This window comes from Ictidomys tridecemlineatus, chromosome 3 (genome assembly GCF_052094955.1).
Source record: "Ictidomys tridecemlineatus isolate mIctTri1 chromosome 3, mIctTri1.hap1, whole genome shotgun sequence".
Classification (NCBI taxonomy): domain Eukaryota; kingdom Metazoa; phylum Chordata; class Mammalia; order Rodentia; family Sciuridae; genus Ictidomys; species Ictidomys tridecemlineatus.
This window is the reverse complement of record NC_135479.1, coordinates 34,974,966-34,995,878: the sequence shown is the minus strand read 5'-3', so window position 1 is coordinate 34,995,878 and position 20,913 is coordinate 34,974,966. Positions and strand designations below refer to the sequence as shown.

The 20,913-nt window shown below is 38.5% G+C and overlaps 1 protein-coding gene and 2 pseudogenes across 1 annotated transcript; 2 read left to right on the top strand and 1 right to left on the bottom strand.

Moving 5' to 3' along the window:
• Window positions 1–9,886: 9,886 nt before the first annotated feature.
• LOC120884616 (small nucleolar RNA SNORA70) lies at window positions 9,887–10,014 on the top strand (annotated as a pseudogene).
• Window positions 10,015–10,838: 824 nt separating this feature from the next.
• On the bottom strand, window positions 10,839–11,075 carry LOC101956058 (large ribosomal subunit protein eL39-like; the record flags this gene model as incomplete). Its single annotated transcript, XM_040270522.1, has 1 exon — window positions 10,839–11,075. A coding segment is annotated over one exon (237 nt), but the record flags the coding sequence as incomplete, so codon positions are not given.
• Window positions 11,076–13,067: 1,992 nt separating this feature from the next.
• On the top strand, window positions 13,068–13,222 carry LOC101956350 (large ribosomal subunit protein eL39 pseudogene; annotated as a pseudogene).
• The last annotated feature ends 7,691 nt before the right edge of the window (window positions 13,223–20,913 follow it).

Sequence of the window (20,913 nt, the reverse complement as noted above, 5' to 3'; positions counted from 1 at the left end):
TTTTTTTTTTTTTTTTTTTTTTTTTTGGTAGCAGGGATTGAAAAGCAGGGGTACTTTTACCACTGAGCCACATCCCCAGTCCTTCTTTCTTTCCTCTCCCCCTCCCCCTCCCCCTCCTTCTCCTCCTCCTCCTCTTCTTCTTCTAGATGGACACAGTATCTTTATTTATTTTTATGTGGTGCTGAGGATCAAACCCAATGTATCACACATATGAGGCAGGCACTCTACCACTGAGCCACAACCCCAGCCCTATTTCTTATATTTTATTTTTAGAGACAGGGTTTCCCTGAGTTGCTATGGGCCTCCCTAAATTGCTAAGGCTGGCTTTGAACTCAACAGTTCTCCAGCCTCAGCCCGTTAGCCACCTTGCACAGATAGATTATGTGCTTTCATGCACAAGGCCCTGGGTGTGGTCTCCACTTTTCCTGTGCCAAAAAATAAAAATAAAAATAAAAATAAAATAAAATAATAATAATAAAATTAAAGGAAGAAAAAAGAAAAGAAATTCTCCCTTCTATAATAAAGTCCCAGATTTGATCCTCCCCAATTTCCATTGGACCTGATGAGTCTGGTTTCTACTAATAGTAGCTAAATCTCAAGTTTCTCCTTCTCAAATGGTGGAGCCCCTGTGAAGTACCTCCAAAGTGAAACTAATGCCCCCTGTGATCAATGAAGGAGACATTCTATGTGATGAATGCACTCAGAGATCCATGACAAAGAAGAGCATAAGCAATTCTGAAGGATTCTTCTTGTTGAGGAATAAAACTGGTCTGTTTTTCACATCTGGTTTGAAAAAGAATTGACTGGGGCTGGGGATGTGGCTCAAGTGGTAGCGCGCTTGCCTGGCATGTGTGCAGCCCAGGTTCCATCCTCAGCACCACATACAAAAACAAATCCTCAGCACCACATACAAAAACAAAGATGTTGTGTCCGCCAAGAAAAACATAAATATTAGAAAAAAAAAAAGGAATTGACTGGGGACTGGAAGAGCTCTGCTTCATTGTTAATTTTCTGGCCCACTGGGTGGATAGGTAAATAAAGTCCTGATTCCTGCTGCCAATGGTTGTATCAAAATATGTTCCTTGAAGCAGTTAGCTAGAAAGGTGAGGTGTTGGCTCCCTGTTACATAGTTACTGAGACCAGGATATATTTCAAAAGTATAAATATACCATTTTACTTCCCCAGTTGAAGACTTGTGATGATTCATCATTGCCCAAATCACAAAGTCTACATTTCATAATGCAACTTTTAAAGCCCTTTGCAATCTAATCTAAACCTTTTTTTTAATATTTATTTTTTAGCTTTAGATGGACACAATATCTTTATTTTATTTTTATATGGTGCTAAGGATCGAACCCAGTGCCTCACGCATGCCAGGCGAGCGCGCTCCTACTTGAGCCATATCCCTAGCCCTTTAAACATTTTTAACCTCTTTCCTTATTCCCATCCTACCTCTTACCATATTCCCCTATTTTTATTTACTTTTCCTCCTGATACTGAGGATGAAATCTGGAGCCTTTTACATGCTAAGCAAGCACTCTGCCACTGAACCATACCCTTCAGTCCCAGTATTTTTTGAGACCTGATCTCCAACTATGCTAAAAATCTGGCCATTGCCTAATAAGGTAGTATATGATGAGTCATGCTCCCTGTGCGCTTGACACATATTACCAATATTGAGAACACCTATTTATCCTGAATTACTTAGAATACATCCTGCCTGAGCTGTCAGGAAGCTCAAAGTTAAATTTCTTGCTGCTCACTAAACTTATTCTTGCTAGCCTAATTCTTACTAGCCTAATTCTCTTTTCCATTTCTTTGGACTGTGTCTTTAGATTTCAGACTTAAAACTACTTGTGTGTGTGTGTGTGTGGGGGGGGGGTACTGGGGGCTGATCCCAGGGGTGCTCTATCACTGAGCTATATCCCTAGTCCTTTTTATTTTTTAATTCCAAGATAGGGTCTCACTAAATTGCTGAGAATCTTGATAAGATAATACATATTATCTTTTTTTTTTTTTTTTTAAGGAATACCAGGGCTGGGGCAATAGCTCAGTTGGTAGACTGCTTGCCTCACATGCACAAGGTGCACAAGGCCCTGGGTTTAATCCTCAGCAACACACATACACACACACACACACACACACACACACACACACACAAAAGGAATACCTCTGAGCAAAGCACAGTGGCACATGCCTGAAATCCTAACATCTCAGGAGGCTGAGACAGGAAGATAGCAGTTTCAAAGCCAGCCTCAGCAATTTAGCGGGCCTATGCAAGTTAGCAAGACCCTGTCTCAAAGTTTAAAAAATAAAAAAGGGCTGGGGATGGGGTTTGGTGGTTAAACAGCCTGAGTTCAATCCCAGGTAGGAAAAAGGCAAAAAAAAAGGAATACCATACCTCTGCGTGTGGTGGCCCAAACCTATAGTCTCAGCTATTTGGGAGGAGGATCACTTGAACCTAGGAGTTTAAGGTTAGCCTGGACAACATACAGAGACCTTGTCTGGAAAAAATACATGCTGTTGTTCAGTCACCAAATGGGGCTGGAGGTGTACCTTGGTGGTTGGAAGAGCACTTGCTTAGCATGTGGGGGGTCTGGGTTTAATCCCAGAACCACAAAAATAAATTAATTAAGATAATGATAAGTACTTAAGTGTATAAACTGCAGTTCTGGATACTTCCCTAGTCCACTCCCCAGAAATAGCTACTGGTAAATGTAATACATACATTTCCAGATTTTTAATATAAACAACTGAAAGTCTTATATTGTTGGTGAGAATAAAAACTGGCACACCATGTTGGAAAACTGTTGGGCAGCGTCTATCAAAACAATAAATACATGCCACACACACATACACACACACACACACTCATGTTTCATTCCCAGGTATATGCTTAGCAGAAATATAGACACGTATGAACTAAAAAAATACATAAAAGAAGTGTCCATAGAAGTTTTATTCCTAGTAGTCCCAGTTGGAGAATAGATAAATAAAATTGTGGTATGTTCACAAACAATAATGATCGCAGAAACGAGACACAAAAGAAAATGTACTGTATGGTTGTATTTATATAAAATTCAAAACAGGCAAAACTATCTATGATGATAGACAGGAGTGGTTACCTCTGAGGAGTTGGTTGTGACTATAAGGGTACATGAAGAGGCATCTGGGCTATTAATAGATATAATTGCTTTATAATAATTTATTGAACCAAATGCAGATCCAGAATCTTGCATTGGATGGACGTTTACTTATTTATTTAACCATTTCCCTATTGATTGGACATTTATTCTTATTGTAATGCTGCACTAAACAATTTTGTACATATCTTCTTACATCTGTATAAATATATCCATGTGTTGCATTACATAGGGCGATATGTTCTGAGAAATGTGTTTTGGGGCCATTTTGTCATTGTGCGTACATCATAGATTACACTTACACAAACTTAGACATTGTCATGTCACTAAGTGATATAATTTTGTGGGACCAACATTGTTCAATCATTGACCAAAATATCATTAAGTGGCACATGACTTTGAAAAGAGTACTTGTGGCTTTGAAAGCAATATATGTTATAAATGTTGATAGGCATTGTCATATAACCTACAAAAATTCTATGTCAATTTGTATCTTCACCTGTAGTTTAGAATTGCCAATTTTTATAACCTAGAAATTTGCTGGTACAAGTCTTTTAAATGCTGTCTCTCTAGTAGTTGAAAACATTGTCTCCCTGCTGCCTCCATTCATACTTTAAAATTTTTTTTAAATATTTATTTTTTTTAGTTTTCAGTGGACACAACATCTTTGTTTGTATGTGGTGCTGAGGATCGAATCTGGGCTGCACGCATGCCAGGCGAGCGCGGTACCACTTGAGCCACATCCCCAACCCTTAAATTGCTGAAGTTGAAAAACTTTCCATGTTCTTAGTTGTTGTTATTTTTTTTTTTTAGTTGTTGTTATTTTTAAGGAGCTCCTTATTTATGTCTTTTTCTTCCTCCTCACAGAACTTGTAATGTTTCAAACATTAGTTAAGAATACTGGATACGGGGCTGGGGATATGGCTCAAGTAGTAGCGCGCTCACCTGGAATGCCTGAGGCACTGGGTTCAATCCTCAACACCACATAAAAAATAATAATAATAATAAAAGAATACTGGATAGGTGTGGTAATCCCAGTCACTCTGGAGCTGAGGAAGGAGGATGTCAAGTTCAAGTCCTGCCTCAACAACTTAAGGAGATCCTGTTTCAAAGTAAAAAAAAAAAAAAAAAAACACTGGGAAGGGCTGGGGTTGTATCTCAGTGGTAGAGCACTTGCCTCGAATATGTGAGGCCCTGGGTTCGGTCCCCAGGACAACATAAAAATAAACCAATAAAAATAAAGATATTGTGTCCATCTACATCTAAAAAAAAATATTTTTTAAAAAAGGAAGCACTGGGAATGTAGGGCAGTGGTAGAGTACCCCTGGACTCAATCCCTAATAACATACACACACACACACACACACACACACACACACAAACACACACACCCTTGCAAATTATTTTTCTTGGATTATCATTTGGAGTGTGTTTTTATTTATGGTGATTACATAGCCTAAAAAAAAACAACAAAAAATATTTTTTATGCATAATTTTTCTTGTTTTTAATGTTTTCTAGTGTCTTTTCCAACTTAAAGCTAGTCAAGTTTTTCAGAATTTGTCTTTTGCTGACAGTTTTATATCAGTTTTTTTCAGGAACACAGTGTACTCTATGAATATTCTAGGGGAGGAGATCAAGGTAATATTGGACAAGTCCTTCCCACACATCCTGGGTTGGCCTCCTGGACACTGGTCTGGGGCAAACAGGACAAGCTGTCTTGCTTCTCAAGGCTGTCATGAATGCCTCTTTGATACGAGCCTCTGAAGCCTTCGAAATGGGTCAAGGCAGAACATTTACTTTTTATATCAGCCACATTACACACAAAATGAAATGTCACAGCGTTTTTAATACTGTTACATTTTCAAATCTAGCATATTAGATAATGCCACCCAAATAACACTGCTTCAGTTATTTTTTTAAAGATTATAATACTTGAAATTTAACAGTGTGATCCCTTGCCTTTATTTTTGAAGAGAAATTGATGTTCCCAAAATGAATCTTCCTTTCTTCTCTCCCAAAGAAACATTACAATCCCCAAATTTCTCCTTTCCCAATTCTTCCTTTACCAGAGTGTAGCTAGAAAGGGCTCATCCAGATGAAAGCTTATTGTAAGGGTTTTTTTTTTTTTTTTGGACAACCATAGCAGCTCTGTCCATCTTCTATTAAGACCCATGGTGATTCTTCCAGCTCTTCCCGGGATGTTCCAGTCCAATCCTGTACATTTCCTGAGTTCTAGAAGGACAGAAGAAAATATTGCACAATCTCCTTAACTACAAAACTTCATTTTCCAAGCAAGAGTGATTTTTCTGCAATGTAGTAGCAATCTTAATCTAAAGGCTAGGTACCCATTGCTGGGGCACAAGAACTTCTTTGTTTCAGATCTGCTGAGAGTTTTATCAGTCCATTCCAGATACTTAGAGCACATCATATGTGAAATTAAAATTCCATTGGGAGGGGACTGGGGCTGTAGCTGTAGCTCAGTGGTAAAGCACTTGCCTCACATGTGTGAGGCATTGGGTTCGATCCACATAAAAATAAATAAAGATACTGTGTGTCTATCTACAACTAAAAAAAAAATTAAAAAATTAAACTGGGAGGCACTGAGGGTATGCTCAGTGGTAGAGTACTTGCCTCAAATGCACAAGGGCCTGGGTTCAATTCCCAGCATCATTAACTAACTAAATAAATAAAATAAAGCTGGGTGTGGCACACACCTTTAATCTCAGTGATAGGAAGTCTGAGGTAAAAGGATCACAAGTTTGAGGCCATCCTCAGTGATTTAGCAAGACTCTATCTCAAAATAAAAAAGGGCTGTGAATATAGCTCAGTAGTAAAAAGCCCCTGGCTTCAATCCCATAACCAAAATAGTAAAAATAGCAAGAAGAACATGAGAATAATTTAACTGGGAGAAGGCCCACAATAAGAAGTATGACAGTAAGGTTCACATGGCCTCAGAAGAGAGATTTATCCCATATATAAACTTCCATTTGTCCCTGGCGATAATAGCGCCTGCATGACTTTTGTCTTTTTTCTTTTTTTTTAATGATCCCTTCTTTCCAGCAGCCAAAACATAAGACCAACAAATGCTCCTACCCCAGAATTTAAATGCTGCACAAGTGATGAAAAGATGAAGTGATGGTCAGAACTCACTCATAAGAGGGGTTGTATCAGTGTCTGGCCACAGCAGGGACAGTAAACATTTTTTTGTCTTCATATTTTTTATTGGTGCATTATAATTATATATAATGGTGGGATTCATTGTTACATATTTGTATCTGCACACCAGTAAACACTTCTTGATAAAAGACAGCTGCAGTGATTCCTGTTTCTTGGGCCTACATTGTCTTGGCCTTGGTTCATTTTCTGACTTTGATTCCTCAGTGTTGCATTGATGTTATGGGCCCAAATATCTTTCCACCAAGAATACAAAAGCCAAAAAATACCCCCAAAGAAGGGAGATTGACACTGAATAGTCGAAAACTGTAATAAATGGTTCACTACACCTTCCTACTTTCCTTTAGTGTTATTTCCATATATTTAAAACTTCTGAGTTTCCATTACACCTTTGATTTCTCTATTCCTGACACCCCAGTGCTGAGGAGAGTCATAGGATGTGGACTCCACTCTTGTTTGGGGTTTGATTCCACATACTTACAATGGGCATCTGTTGAAGAGTTTGTTTTCCCTGCAGTGTTATCTCTGCTGCTTCTATAACCCTCTACTGCTGTGGGTGTTATAGTGGCTTCATCCTATTCCTTAGAGTTGCAATTTCTGCTTTGTGGGTGAGTTCTCCTTTTATTTACATTCCTGGACCCACTGAAAAATTTCTCCTACACCAGTTCAGTGTTCAAAAAGCCAGCCCAAGATTTGAATTTTATGTTGTTTATTCTTTGTGTGATGCTGGGATCAAAACCAAAGCTTTGTACATGATAGGCAAAAGACTCTTCAGCACTCTTCCAGAAGAATTAGTTCTAAACCTCCTATTGCTTTGAGAAAGTGGGTGAAGGGTGAGTACATCACCGTGGAATGTCAGGAATGAAAGATGGTACATTTTGGTTCTTAAGTTCAAAAGCTGTTTGTGTATCATGAAGCAAAAAAAAAAAAATTAAGAAAGTAGATAAGGGGCTGCAGGCATAGGCCAGGCCTGTGATAGAGCCTAGCATTCATGAGTCCCTGGGTTTGATACAGAACCTCACCCACTACACACAGAGAGAATTATAGAAAAGTTGTATTTTATACACGCCAGAACTTGCAGGATCCTGAGAGTGAGCACCTGTTTACTTACATTGTACACATAAGTACCTCAATTACCTCACCCTAGTTCCATTCAGCTGTGTTTTCTATTTGCTGTTTTCACAGGGTACTTTTTTTTTTTAACCATTTCAAATTTATTAGATGGACATTAAATGGACAGCCAGAATAACTATTAGATTCACAGGGTAGCTTTTAACATTTTCCCAAACTGTGGCTTTCTCTGAGGGAGATCAAACTACTTCAGAGATTATTCCAGCTACTGAACTCACACTTTGTAAAATCTTAGATAGGCCCCAAACATCCTCTCTATTTTTCAAGACTGTTATATCTGAATATAGCTATATATATATATATATATATATATATATATTCCTTTCATTTCTAAGATCACAGGCTTTCCTCCTGATAGGCTCCTCTTCTCCCTCACATTCTGAGAACCCCAAGTCTACTCTCTGTCAGTTCTGTATAAAAAGTTTACTGTCAGCCTAGATGACACCTGAATCTCTAACTCACTAAGGGCTGGCAACAGAAATCTCTATTATATTCTAACAATTCATATTTCTTCTATACTACTGACAAGGGTTCTTAAAGAGGATTTTTTTCTATGCCATGGCATTTATTGCTTTCCTTTTCATTCAAACATTAATGGCACTATTAGGACTTTCTATGAAACCAGCAAATAGTTTATTTTTTTGTTGGTGCTTTATAGTTGTACATAATGATGGATTTGTTGTTACATATTTGTGCATGAACACAATATAACAATATAATTTAGTCAATATCACTCCCCAGCACTCCCCCTCCCTCTACTTCTCCCAATCCCTAGGGGATTGTTTCTTCATAAAGGACACACCTATCTGAAACTAGATATCAAACTTAGAACTTTGGAACATTATCCAGTTAAGCAAGAGCACATCTTGCCACATAATTTTATGCATTCTAGTTTGGAAACGCCCCCTGGTGGACAAAACTAGTATGGTTAACATTATAACAACCAGGGCTGAGGGTGTAGCTCAGTAGAGAGCACTTGCTTACAGTCCCCTGATAATCACTAGAGCGAGCCCAAAGGGTTAACATGCCTTCCAGTTGGATCTACTCCATTATCAAAACCAGCCAAAATAGACTGTGATAACTTCACCACCTTTTACTCTTGGCTTTTCTGCTGCCCTACCTTGAAATAAATCACGATACAATCATTAATAGAAAAATATTCAGGCTGGAGTTGTAGCTCAGTAGTTAAGAGCCCATGGGTTCAATTTCCCAATACCAAGAAAGGAGAGAGAGAGAGAGAGAGAGAGAGAGAGAGAGAGAGAGAGAGAGAGAGAAATATTTATTGTTCCAATTCATGTTATTATGTTGTCCAAGTTATTAGCTACTATAATGGCGAAGTATTTTGGGAAAATGCACGGGAACAGTGTCAGGTAATGAACCTATGCAATGACAGGAAGTAAGTAATTAGTATGTCCATTCTCCAGCAGCACATAATACTTAATCCCCATTGGAAAAAGTATTTATATATATATAATATATATATATATATTTATATTTAGTTGTAGTTGGATACTATATTTTTATTTTATTTATTTATCTTTATGTGGTGCTGAGGATCGAACCCAGCACCTGGCACATGCTAGGTGAGCGCTCTACTGCGCAGCCACAATTTCAGCCCCAACAGGAAAATTATTAAACCAAAATTCCATATATCAAACAAGAATACGGTAGGTATGTATTATTTGAAAAAAGTAAAAATTTTATAAAATAAATATATAGTTATATATATTAATCTCTTTTAATATATTTTTAATTTTAAAAAAATATTTATTTTTAGTTGTACACAGTTTCTTTGTTTTATTTATTTATTTATTTTTATGTGGTGCTGAGGATCAAACCCAAGGCCTCGCATGTGCTAGGCTAGCGCTCTACCGCTAAGCCACAACCCCAGCCCCTATTTTTAAAATTTTTAGTTAACTTATTTTGTTTACTTCTGTTTATGTGGTGCTGAGGATCAAACCCAGGGCCTCACGGATACAAAGCAAGTGCTCTGCCACTGAGTCACAAACCCAGCCCTATATATTAATCTTTAAAAACAATTTTTTTAATTGTAGGTAGGCACAATACCTTTATTTTACTTTTTTTTTAGCATGGTAGTGAGGATGAAACCCAGTGCCTCACATATTACCACTGAGCTACAGCTCTAGCCCACCCCCCCAACACAATTATTTATTTATTTATTTATTTATTTAAAGAGAGAGAGAGAGAGAGAGAGAGAGAGAGAGAGAGAGAGAGAGAGAATTGTATTAATTTTTTAGTTTTTTCGGCGGACACAACATCTTTGTTTGTATGTGGTGCTGAGGATCGAACCCGGGCCGCACTCATGCCAAGTGAGCGCGCTACCGCTTGAGCCATATCTCCAGCCCACAATTATTTGTTTATTTATATGTATATTCATATCTGTTTCTTTCTCCCCGACCCTAAGGGCCACAATTATCTATAGTCAATGAGACAAATCAGGCTATTTAATTTGTGGTGGCCCTGTGTGCAATGGCTGCATACAGTAGACTCTTCGGTAGCATACACAGCTTTTATGGGTTATCCTAAGGGACCTTAGAGACAGTCCTTCCTATTGTACAGTCATGCCTCTGATCTTCTGCTTTTCCCAGTCTAAGCTCCAGACAGGTATGCAGGTGCCTTTGAGAAGCCCCAAGGCACAGTGGCAAGGATTTACTTTGGCCAAGCCATAGTATCCATCTGCACCAAGCTGAAAAACAAGCAGCATATGATGGAGGCCCTAAATAGGGCCAAGTTCTATTTCCATGGCTACCAGGAGATCCACATTTCAAAAAATTAGGGGTTTACCAAGTTCAATGCAGATGAATTTGAAGACTCTACTGAGAAGCAACTTATCAGTGATGTGTATAGGGTCAAATAGTAGGCCCTGCCCTCATGAGAATTCCACTGTGATACCCTCTCCTAAATCATGCCCACTGATAAATTTTACTTCCTTTCAAAAAAACAAAGATAGCAATCAAAAACTCTGGAAATCTTTTAAACAAAGCTAGGAAGCCTCAAGCAGAAAGAGCTTACAGAATGGATCCTTAAAATCTTTTTTTTTTTTTTTTTTGATACTGGAGATTAAACTTTACCACTCAGTCATACACAATCCCAGTCCTTTTTATTTTAAGACAGGGTCTCACTAAGTTGCTTAGGGCCTCACTAAGTTGCTGAGGTTGGACTTGAACTTGTGATCCTCCTCTTCAGCATCCCAAGTCGTTGGAATTAGGAGTGTGCCACTGTGTTTCGTTCCTTTTTTTTTTATTTTTCCAAAGATTCACGTATTTATTACTGAACCAACTGAACGGGGTACTATGATGCTTTCATACCTAAAGAAAGATTAGCTTCCCAGGTAACTATGCCCATCTGTCCTAACAGTGATGATATTTTCAGCTTGACATGGAAAGTTGATCAGGACCATGATACAGCATAAATACATGATACAGCATCTCATGTGGAATTCCTTGTAGACCCAGGTTGATTTTCCTCCACTGTCTTCTCTTGGAGTTGTACCTGATTTTATTATCAGTTTCCATCTGAATCCATTGGGGAATGGAATGATTTTGCTTTTGTTTCTTGGTTAGGAATTTGTTGATCCTGAAAGCCTTGTGAGAAGACACAGTGAGGGATGGAATCAAACACACACATCATGACAACAGGAAAAAGCCCTGAAATAATCTGTTTTTGTTTTTGTTTTGGTACTGGGGATTGAACCCAGGGGCACTTAACCACTAAGCCATATCCCCAGCCCTTTTTATTTAGATACATGTCCTCGCTAAATTGCTGAGGCTGGCTTTGAATGTGCCCTCCTACCTCCTGAACTGTTGGGATTACAGGTGTGTGCCACCACTTTGGGCTAGATTCTCATTTTTTATCTCCTCTGTTTTCAATATGATGTTGCCATCCTGTCCTTCCTGTTTCTCAAGCAAACCTGCCTAGCCCTGTCTTAGGATTTTTGGAGTAACTGTTCCTTCCGCCCAGAACACTTTCCTTCTATGGTTTCATGTGGCCGGCAGCTTCTTGTTATTCAAAACTCAATGCAATTATCACTTCCTCAAAGTAGCCAGTGTACATGAAAGTGCTGGCACATGCACACACACATACACACACACATACACACACACACACACACACACACACACACACACACCCATCACATGAACATATTACCATGGTTTATTTTCTTCATGGCAAATATGGATTTATCTATTTAATTTGCCCACTTGTTTATAGATCATTTATTTCCTCTCCAGTTAGAACCCAAGATACAAGTAAAAAATAGACACTCAAATTACTGGTTAATAAGTCTCCTTTTGCTGATTAATAAATCTATTTTTCGTTTTTGCCTGTTTGGGATTGATAATATTTTTCTGAACTCATGCTTAAGATCAATACAGACTTTTCACAGAGGCTGCTCAGCCAGCCAGTAAATGGGAAATTAGCATCTCCTTCTGTATACATATATCAAAAGGGAAAGATTGAACTAGAGCATTCAAAAGAATGATCCAGGGGCTAGCGTTGTGGCTCAGTGGTGGAGCACTTGCCTAGCATGTGTGGGGCCCTGGGTTCAGTTCTCAGTACCGCATATAAATGAATGAATAAAATAAAGATCTATTAATATCTAAAAAAGTATATTAAAAAAAGAATGAGCCATGTAGAAGTATGGAATCTGGATAAACTATTAACTTCTGCATGTTCTGTGAATAAAATAGAAAATGTCCAATATGAATTCTGCTTGGAGTAGAGTAATGTGGGGGTTGAATGGGTAGTTATGTTGAGGGAGAAAGGGAAAAATAAATTATGTCCTGGGGGGTTAGTGTTCTGGGCCTATTATGTTATTTCTGATCATCTTGATACATCATAGAATGGAAGAACTTCTTTAAGAACAAAAATTTAAGGAGAGAAGAGATCTAGGCCTGTCTGACAAACCAAGCTTCAATGGGAATGTTGATGGAAAGGTGACTCCAGCATGCAGTGCCTAGATGCCTTGCTAACTGTGCAGACCTTGACAAAAGTGACTGAGAGGCAAGGAGTCTATTAAAAGGGCCCGTCCTTGGGGCTGGGGATGTGGTTCAAGTGGTAGCGTGCTCGCCTGGCATGCGTGTGGCCTGGGTTCGATCCTCAGCACCACATACCAAAAAAGATGTTGTGTCTGCCGAGAACTAAAAAATAAATATTAAAAATTCTCTCTCTCTTTCTCTCTCTCTCCCCACTCTCTCAAAAAAAAAGGTAAAAAAAAAAAAAAAAAAGGGCCTGTCCTGGAGCACTTAGAAGCAAAGAGAAAACCTAGTCTCCACATCCTCATTTCACAAAGAATTGACTATGAAATTTCTCCCCCACACCTTCCCAGTCTATTTTCTGCTCTGAGGATATGGAAGTAGAGACCCAATGCTCACATAGGGGATTCAATTCTACCCCCAGACAATTCGGTTACATCCTACACTCAAAATTATCCTTCCACATAGAATCAAAACTTCCAAATTAGCAGTCATTATCTTTTTTTCCCCCCCAGTACTGGAGCTTGTATTCAGGGTTACAATCATTTGCATTAAAAGGCAATGCCTGCTCGCTCCTTTTTTCAGCCACTGTGGTGCGAGCACTGAATTCGGTTTCTCACCATGTCTTTTCACAAGACTTTCAGGTTCAAGTGATTTTTGGCCAAGAAACAAAAGCAAAATCGTCTTATTCCCAGTGAATTAGAATAAAAACTGGTAATAAAATCAGGTGCAATTCCAAGAGGAGACATTGGAGGAGAAACAAGCTGGGTCTATAAGGAATGACAGGAAATGGCACACATATTTATCAAGGCTGTGATCATCTTGTCATCATGTCCACCTGAAAATGTCTGTACTCTCTGAACAGTTGGGGAAATTTAACTGGAATGTGTGCTTTCTTTGGTGTCACAGCTGGTGTACTGGTTTTGGATGGTTTGCTAATAAATATGTGAAACATTTGAACTGCAAAAAAAAAAAAAAAAAATGGCAATGCCCTAGGGCTGAGGCTGGGGCTCAAAGGTAGAACACATGCCTGGCATGCATGAGGCACTGGGTTCGATCCTCAGCACCACGTAAAATAAAATAAAGATATTGTGTCCACCTAAAACTAAAAAATAAATATTAAAAATAAAGGCAAAGTCTTAGTAAGGCTTGGTATTGCATGCCTATAATCCCAGTAAATCAGGAGGATCACAAGTTCCAGGCCAGCCTTTATACCCTGTCTCAAAATAAAAATAAAAAAGCGCTGGGGATGTAGCTCAGTAGTAGAGAACCCCTGGGTTCAATTTCCCAGTAGCACACATGTGTACACATACACATACACACACCCCCCAAAGCTGTCCAAGAAAGAATATCTTTACTAATGTATAAATGAAAGTGATATGAAGACTAGTCAAGAGTAAGTTTCAGAGTGAGTAGCTATGGATATAAGAGTATGTGAGGTGAGTGGGGGAAGCTTTGAATGGTGAAGGAGAAGAATGGGAGAGGAGGCGACAGACCAAGAACAAAGATAAGGTTTCCTAAGTATTACTAGGCCTACAGGTGCAGAAACTTGTAGTAGCACTTATCCTCATAGCATTTTTTTATCATTCTTGGTACAGGGGAAGACAACACAGCACAGGATTTATTCTGGAAATGACACTTTGAAATGTCCAGGTTGATAGAAGGAAGGGATGCAAGTACTCCTGAGACAGTAGCACAGGTGACTATGAGGTCAGATTAGAAAGGGAAGGAAGAGGGAGGTCAGACCAGAGAGGCTACCATGGGACTAATAGTAATTGGGAAAACATAAGGATAAGATTGGAATAAGGACGGAAGGATAAGGGGCCTACAGGTCTCTGTGTGATCCAAGAATAAAGTAAAAGTAAAAGTAAAAGTAAAAGCGAAGGCATGGGAGAGCTGGAAAGAAAAGTGGAAGATAGAATGGTAGGTACTTTGGAGTTAAAGATATGTAACATAATTGAAGCAATTTCTAGGATGGTCACATGTAAGTCTGATTGACCTGGAGTGAAATACATGTCATTTGAGTTGACTAAGTCATGTAAGAGTGAGGTTATGAAGTTTGGTTTTCCTTCCTTTGCAGTTCTAGGAATGAACCCAGGAATGCTTTAACATTGAACTATGTCCCCGTCCCTTTCATTTTTTTACAATTTTGACATAGGGTCTCCTAAATTGCCCAGGCCGGCCTCAAACTTAAACTTCCGGCTTCAACCTCCCAAGTTGCTGGGATTACAGGGATGTACCACTGTGCCCGGCAAGGTTTAGTGTTCCCTCCAAAGGAAAGTTACCAGGCTGTGCACAACATGGGTTTTAAGAGGTGTATGGTGAGCAAGGTGCTATGGAATCTTATAAATGTAAAATAGTAAGTGTAAATTTGTGGATAAAAAATTAAAGTCGTAGAGAGATTTTTTCTCACCTGAGAGGAGTACTGGTTTGGTAATAAGAGAGAAAGCAGAAACATTCAAAATTCTCCCCTGCTCCTGTCATGTATGAATTATTGGAGACCACGAACCCCCTAATGTAAAAAAGGTAGTACCAAGAGTAAGATTTTCAGAATAAGAAAAGAAGAAGATTTGGGAGGAAAAAATATGAAGGAAAGGAGAATATCAAAGGAATCATTGATAAAGGAAATACATATCTGGAAATTAGAGTAGAAAGATATTTTAGGGAGGATAGCAATGGGAGGAGGAGGCATTGGTTTGGAAGTATAGGAGAGAAAAAGAGAACAGTGAACAATAGAGACTAAATGGTGAGATGTTTTTATTTTGAGTAAAATCTCTAAGAATAACGATTCATTTGACCTTTACAAATGTATAACATTAGATGAATGGAACTCTGGAGTCCTATTCGTACAGTCTCCTGACATGGCTATACTCTGATAAGTTCTCAGTGGTTTCTAGATCATGATATCCAGGCTGGAGAGCTAGGGGCTATGTTGGAATGGGTCTAGGTTGACTCTATCATTCAATAAATTTCAGACATTCTATACACTTGAGTGGTCAATATATTCATTATTTATCCAATGAAAGATGTACTGGATGTAGTCGTAAATAAATAAATAAATAAAGTCTTCAAAAGGATGAAAATATTAATAAATCTCAGTCTGTCTTTCTTTTCCTTTTCTTTCCCTGCCTTTTCTTTTTTTTAAAAGAAGTTGTTTTTACTAAAACAGTGCATTTTCTTTTTTTTTTTTTTAGAGCGAGAGAGAATTTTTTAAAATATTTATTTATCTTTTTTTTTTTAGCTTTCAGCAGACACAACATCTTTGTTTGTATGTGGTGCTGAGGATCGAACCCAGGCCGCACACATGCCAGGCGAGCACGCTACCGTTTGAGCCACATCCCTATCCTTCCTTCCTTCCTTCATTTCAATAGTTGTAGGACTGAAATAGAGTGGGGTTTGAGTCTGCTTCGTCAGAGGAATGGAGAAGTTGAGAGACTATCTTGCCTAAAGATATGTGTATTGACCAGATGAACTTAATTTTAGGTAGAAAGGTGTGTTTATTGAGCAGGAGTTTGAGGAGGGGGGAAGAATTTATTGTACTCTATCTATGAGACATGTCCAAGAGTCAGTCACTGAAAGTGTCTATGACTCAAGCCTCTGACATAAATGTAGGGAAATCAGTCCATTGCTAGATTAAGTACAGGAAAATGTTCTTCTTTGTTTTGAAATAATTATTTTCATTATGGGGGTGTAGTGTTGGTTAGCATGTGCGAGATCCTGGATTTGATCACCAGGAAAGAAAGAAAGGAAGGAAGGAAGAAAAAAGAAAGGAAGGAAGGAAGGAAGGAAGGAAGGAAGGAAGGAAAAGGGAAAGAAAAGAAAAGAAAGTTTGGAAAACCAGAAAAATTTCTTGTCTTACAACAATTTTTTTTTTTTTTTTTGAGACAGGGTCTTATTACGTTACTCTGGTTGGCCTGAAATCTCTGAGCTCAAATTATCATTCTGCCTCAGCCTCTCAAGTAACTGACACTATAGGTGTGCACCACTGCTCATGGACCCTCCAACAAACTTTTAACTTTATAGAGACATTAGTATTTATCTTTGTAGAGTTATTGTATTAAGGCTACCACATACATGGAATCTGGCACTTATTATCATTCAACAAATAGTAACCATTATTATCATTTTTAATCCATATAAACTATACTATTTAAATTTCATCACATTCTGGTAAAATAAGAATAATTATTTGGCCACCTAAAGAGGAGTATATTTAGAATTTGTGTGATATAATATACATGCTCTGATTGATTGGTGCCCAACCCAAATGGTTAACCACTAGGTCATCTTTTTGGAATCTGAGAATAGTAAGAGCTTTTCCTGATACCAAATGCTAGGATCTGGACTCCTAAGATTCACTTATACTAAGACTGTTACCTCCTCTGACCCAGTTATTTGATGCATACTCAGAAGTTAATTCACTACACAGAGCCCTGACTATATGGTGTGTGTGTGTGTGTGTGTGTGTGTGTGTGTGTGTATGTGTGTATATATGTAAAATATATATAATATATAGTATTATATATTATATACTATATATATATATAATATATAGTATTATATACTGGGAGATGAGTTAAGACTATAGACCTGGAGTTAAACTAACTCTGTTCAAATTCTACCATTTGTTTTCTGTGTGATCTTGAGCAAGTAATTTTCTACAAATTTCTATTTCTTCATCTATAAAATGGGGATAGTGATAGGATCCATCTCTTAGAGGTGTGAAATCAACTGAATTCATACAGGTAAAGTCCTTAAAATAAAGCCATGTGTACAGAAATGCCCAATAATGTTAACTATTGCAATAGTAATGATATTATTTTTTTGAAAATTTCACACAAATGTTCACCTTGACTTATGGCTGAGGGCAGATGTGGCTGTAAAGTTGATTTTATCCAATTCTCTTACAAGACTTTTGAGAAACTGAATCTCACAGAGGAAAATTGACTCTTTGGTGAGATACTAATGTAATAATCACTGTGTTAAAACCCCTTAAACATTATCCCATTTGTTGAGGGGGTACAGCATAGTGATAGAAAAGCTTGCCTAGCATGCACAAGGCCCCAGGTTTAATTCCCAGCAAGAACAGCAAAAATAAGTAAGTAAGTAAATAAATAAATAAATAATAAAGGCAAAAACCACTATACCAGAGTCATTAATTCTATACCAGTCTGCTTTTTCAATTCCCAGTAGCATACATGTTGTTGTAAATCAACAACATGACTTTATTTTATTTGCTTATTTTTATGTGGTGCTAAGGATCAAACCCAGCGCTTCACATATGCTAGGCAAATGCTCTGCCACTGAGCCACAACCCCAATCCCCAGTCTGTTTTTTAAAATTAATTGTGGGGATATGAATGCACCTCAGAGGTAGAGCACTTGCTCAGTATGTACCAGGCTCTGGCTTCCATCCCCAGTACCATGAAAAAAAAATTAAATTCCCAAATGTCTACACCAAAGTACTGGATTGGAAATTTCCAAGAAGGTGTTACTTGTTACCATCCATAGGAAAATTTTAATAACTGTAACACAAATTGTCTGGAATAAATTAGTTGCAAAATATTCTTTTAATAAATGACAAAACAAATTGGCTTTCTGTGTGGTGTTATAAGCTAACTGGAGGGCAATGAACCTTCACCAAATGTTTATACTTCCCTACCCTATCATCCTTGCCTTTGCCCTCCTTCCTTACCTTCTCAGTGATAGCACTCTCCTAAAGAGATCTTCTTCATGTATACTCTAAATCAGTGGTTCTTCCAGTGTGTAACCTGGATGAACAACATTGGCAGCAGCTGAAGATTGTTAGGCATAATTTTTTCCCTCTAGTATCCAGGGATTGGACACAGGGACACTTAACTACTGAGGCTTTATTTTAATCCTCAGTTTTTTGGTTTTTTTTTTTTTTGAGATAAAGAGTCTTGCTAAGTTGAGTATGTCCTTGTGAGGCTGGTCTTGAACTGAAGATTCTCAAGCCTTAGCCTCCTGAGCCACTGGGATTACAGGTGTGTGCCACCATGCCCAGATCTAGAAATAAATATTCTTATGCCCCATCCCAGACTTACTGAAAGAAACTCTGAATGGGCCCTGCAATCTCTTAGCAGCATGCACAGTGAGTGATTCTCATGCACACTAAAGTTTGAGAACTACTATTCTGAATCTTTATATTCAAAGGGGGTCCCACAGAGCGGTAACAGTAGCATGACCTAGGAGCTTGTTAGAAATGTAGATCTTAGAATGGGATGTAGTGGTATGTGATTGAAGTCTAGCTACTGAAGGCTGAGGCAGGAGGATCACTTGAGCTAGAAGTTTGAGACCAAACTGGGCAACTTAGTGAGACCCTGTCTCAAAAAATAAAGTTCCTTGGCTGGGTGTGCTGGCATACACCTGTAATCCCAGCAGCTTGGGAGGCTGAGGCAGGAGGATTGAGAGTTCAAAGCCAGCCTCAGCAACAAGGCACTAAGAAACTCAGTGAGAACCTGTCTATAAATAAAATACCACATAGGGCTGGGAATGTGGCTCAGTGGCTGAGTGCCCCTGAGTTCAATCCTAGTACCCCCAAAATAAATAAATAAAAAAAACAACAACAATAAAGTTACTTGGGAGGCCGAGGCAGGAGGATAACAAGTTCAAGGTGGCCAGCCTGGAAAACTTAGCAAGATCCTCTCTCAAAATAAAAATTTTAAAAAGAAAAAGAAAAGTGACAGGGGATGGGGGAATCTCATGAAAATCAAAGGACATCAATAGCATAGAGTAAAGGGACCTGGGGAGGGAGTAGAGGAGGGAAAGGGGAAATGCTGGGGGAAAGGGGAAATAGTGGCCAAATTATATTGTTGTGTTGTGTGCAGGTACAAGTATGTAACAATGCATCCCACCATATTCATAACTGTAATGTACCAATAAAAATATGGAGATTAAATAAAATAAGAAGGTCTGGGATGGCATTCAATTCCCAATATTCTTTCAAAACATTCTCTTCACCCTTTAGCCATTTCTCTCCCTCCTATTCACAGATAAGCTTCTTAAATGACTTGACTAGAGTCAGCCTCTGATATTACTTCACTCACTCCTCAATCCCTCTCAATCTAATTTATCCCTACCATCCACTGGAATTTCTTGGAGTTACTCAGTAATGAGTAACCTTTGTGGATAAATTCAATGGATGATTTTTCAGTGATGAACTTACTTGCCTTCCCCACAGCACTTGACATTGTCAACCATGTTTGCTTCTTTAAATCCTCCTTTGACTTCCGAACAATACATCCTTTTCTATTTTTTTTCCACCTCTCTGACCACACATAATCATCTTCCTCTGGAATTCACCACTCCCACTGCTAACCTGGGAATTAAGAAAAGGCGCTAAGAAACTCAGTGAGAACCTGTCTATAAATAAAATACCACATTGGGCTGGGAATGTGGCTCAGTGGCTGAGTGCCCCTGAGTTCAATCCCCAGTACCCCCCCAAATAAATAAACAAACAAAGAAACAAACAAACAATAAAGTTACTTGAGAGGCTGAGGCAGGAGGATAACCTGGTAGCTGAAAGGCAGTAGGCCCACTTATCTAAAATAGTGCCCCCCAAGCTTGTCACTCTCTACTCTTTCTTGTGAGAGATTTCCTGTGTATCCTAGGATGTTCAGCAACCTATTAGATGCTAGTAGCACTCCCTCTATCCCAGTGTGACAATAAAAAAAAAAAAAAAAGGTCTTCGGGTATTACCAAATGACCCTTTGCGGGAGAACTTGCCCATAGTTGAGAATTACTGGACTAAAAGTAATCCTGGGTGGGCTGGTGGTGTAGCTCATAGTTGAGCACTTGCCTAGTAGGAACAAAGCCCGAGATTCTATCCCCAGCACTGCAAAAGTCCAATGTGACCCAGTTCTGGCAAACACTAAGAGAGGCTTGATAAAGACTTCTCAGAAACTTCTTTGCCTGAAAAAGAACTATGGGAAGCTCTTCTTTCTTTCCCATCACATGATGAAGCACATAACTTTGATTGCTATAAGTAGGTCTGGATGAAGAAAGAGATGGTCACTGAACTTCTGCATCAACCAGTTCTTTAAAAAAAAACATATATATATATATATATATATATATATATATATATATATATATATTAGTAGTTGGTTCATCTTTATTTACTCATATGCAGTGCTGAGAATCAAACCCAGTGCCTCACACATGCTAGGCAAATACTCTACTACTGTGCCACAACCCAAACCAACCTGCATCAACCAGTTCTAACAGCTGTCCTTCCTCTGGATTTAATCCTAATACACATTCCAAACTTGCTAACTCATATTGTCTGCTGTTATTTTGTGTCCTTCTACTGGTTCTCTTCAGATTGACAGTTTGACAGTTCCAACTATGTGGTTTTCTTTTCTTTTTTAAATTTTGAAACAGGTTCTCCCTAAATTGCTGAGAGTATTGCTAAATTACTGAGGCTGACCTTGAACCTGAGATCCTGC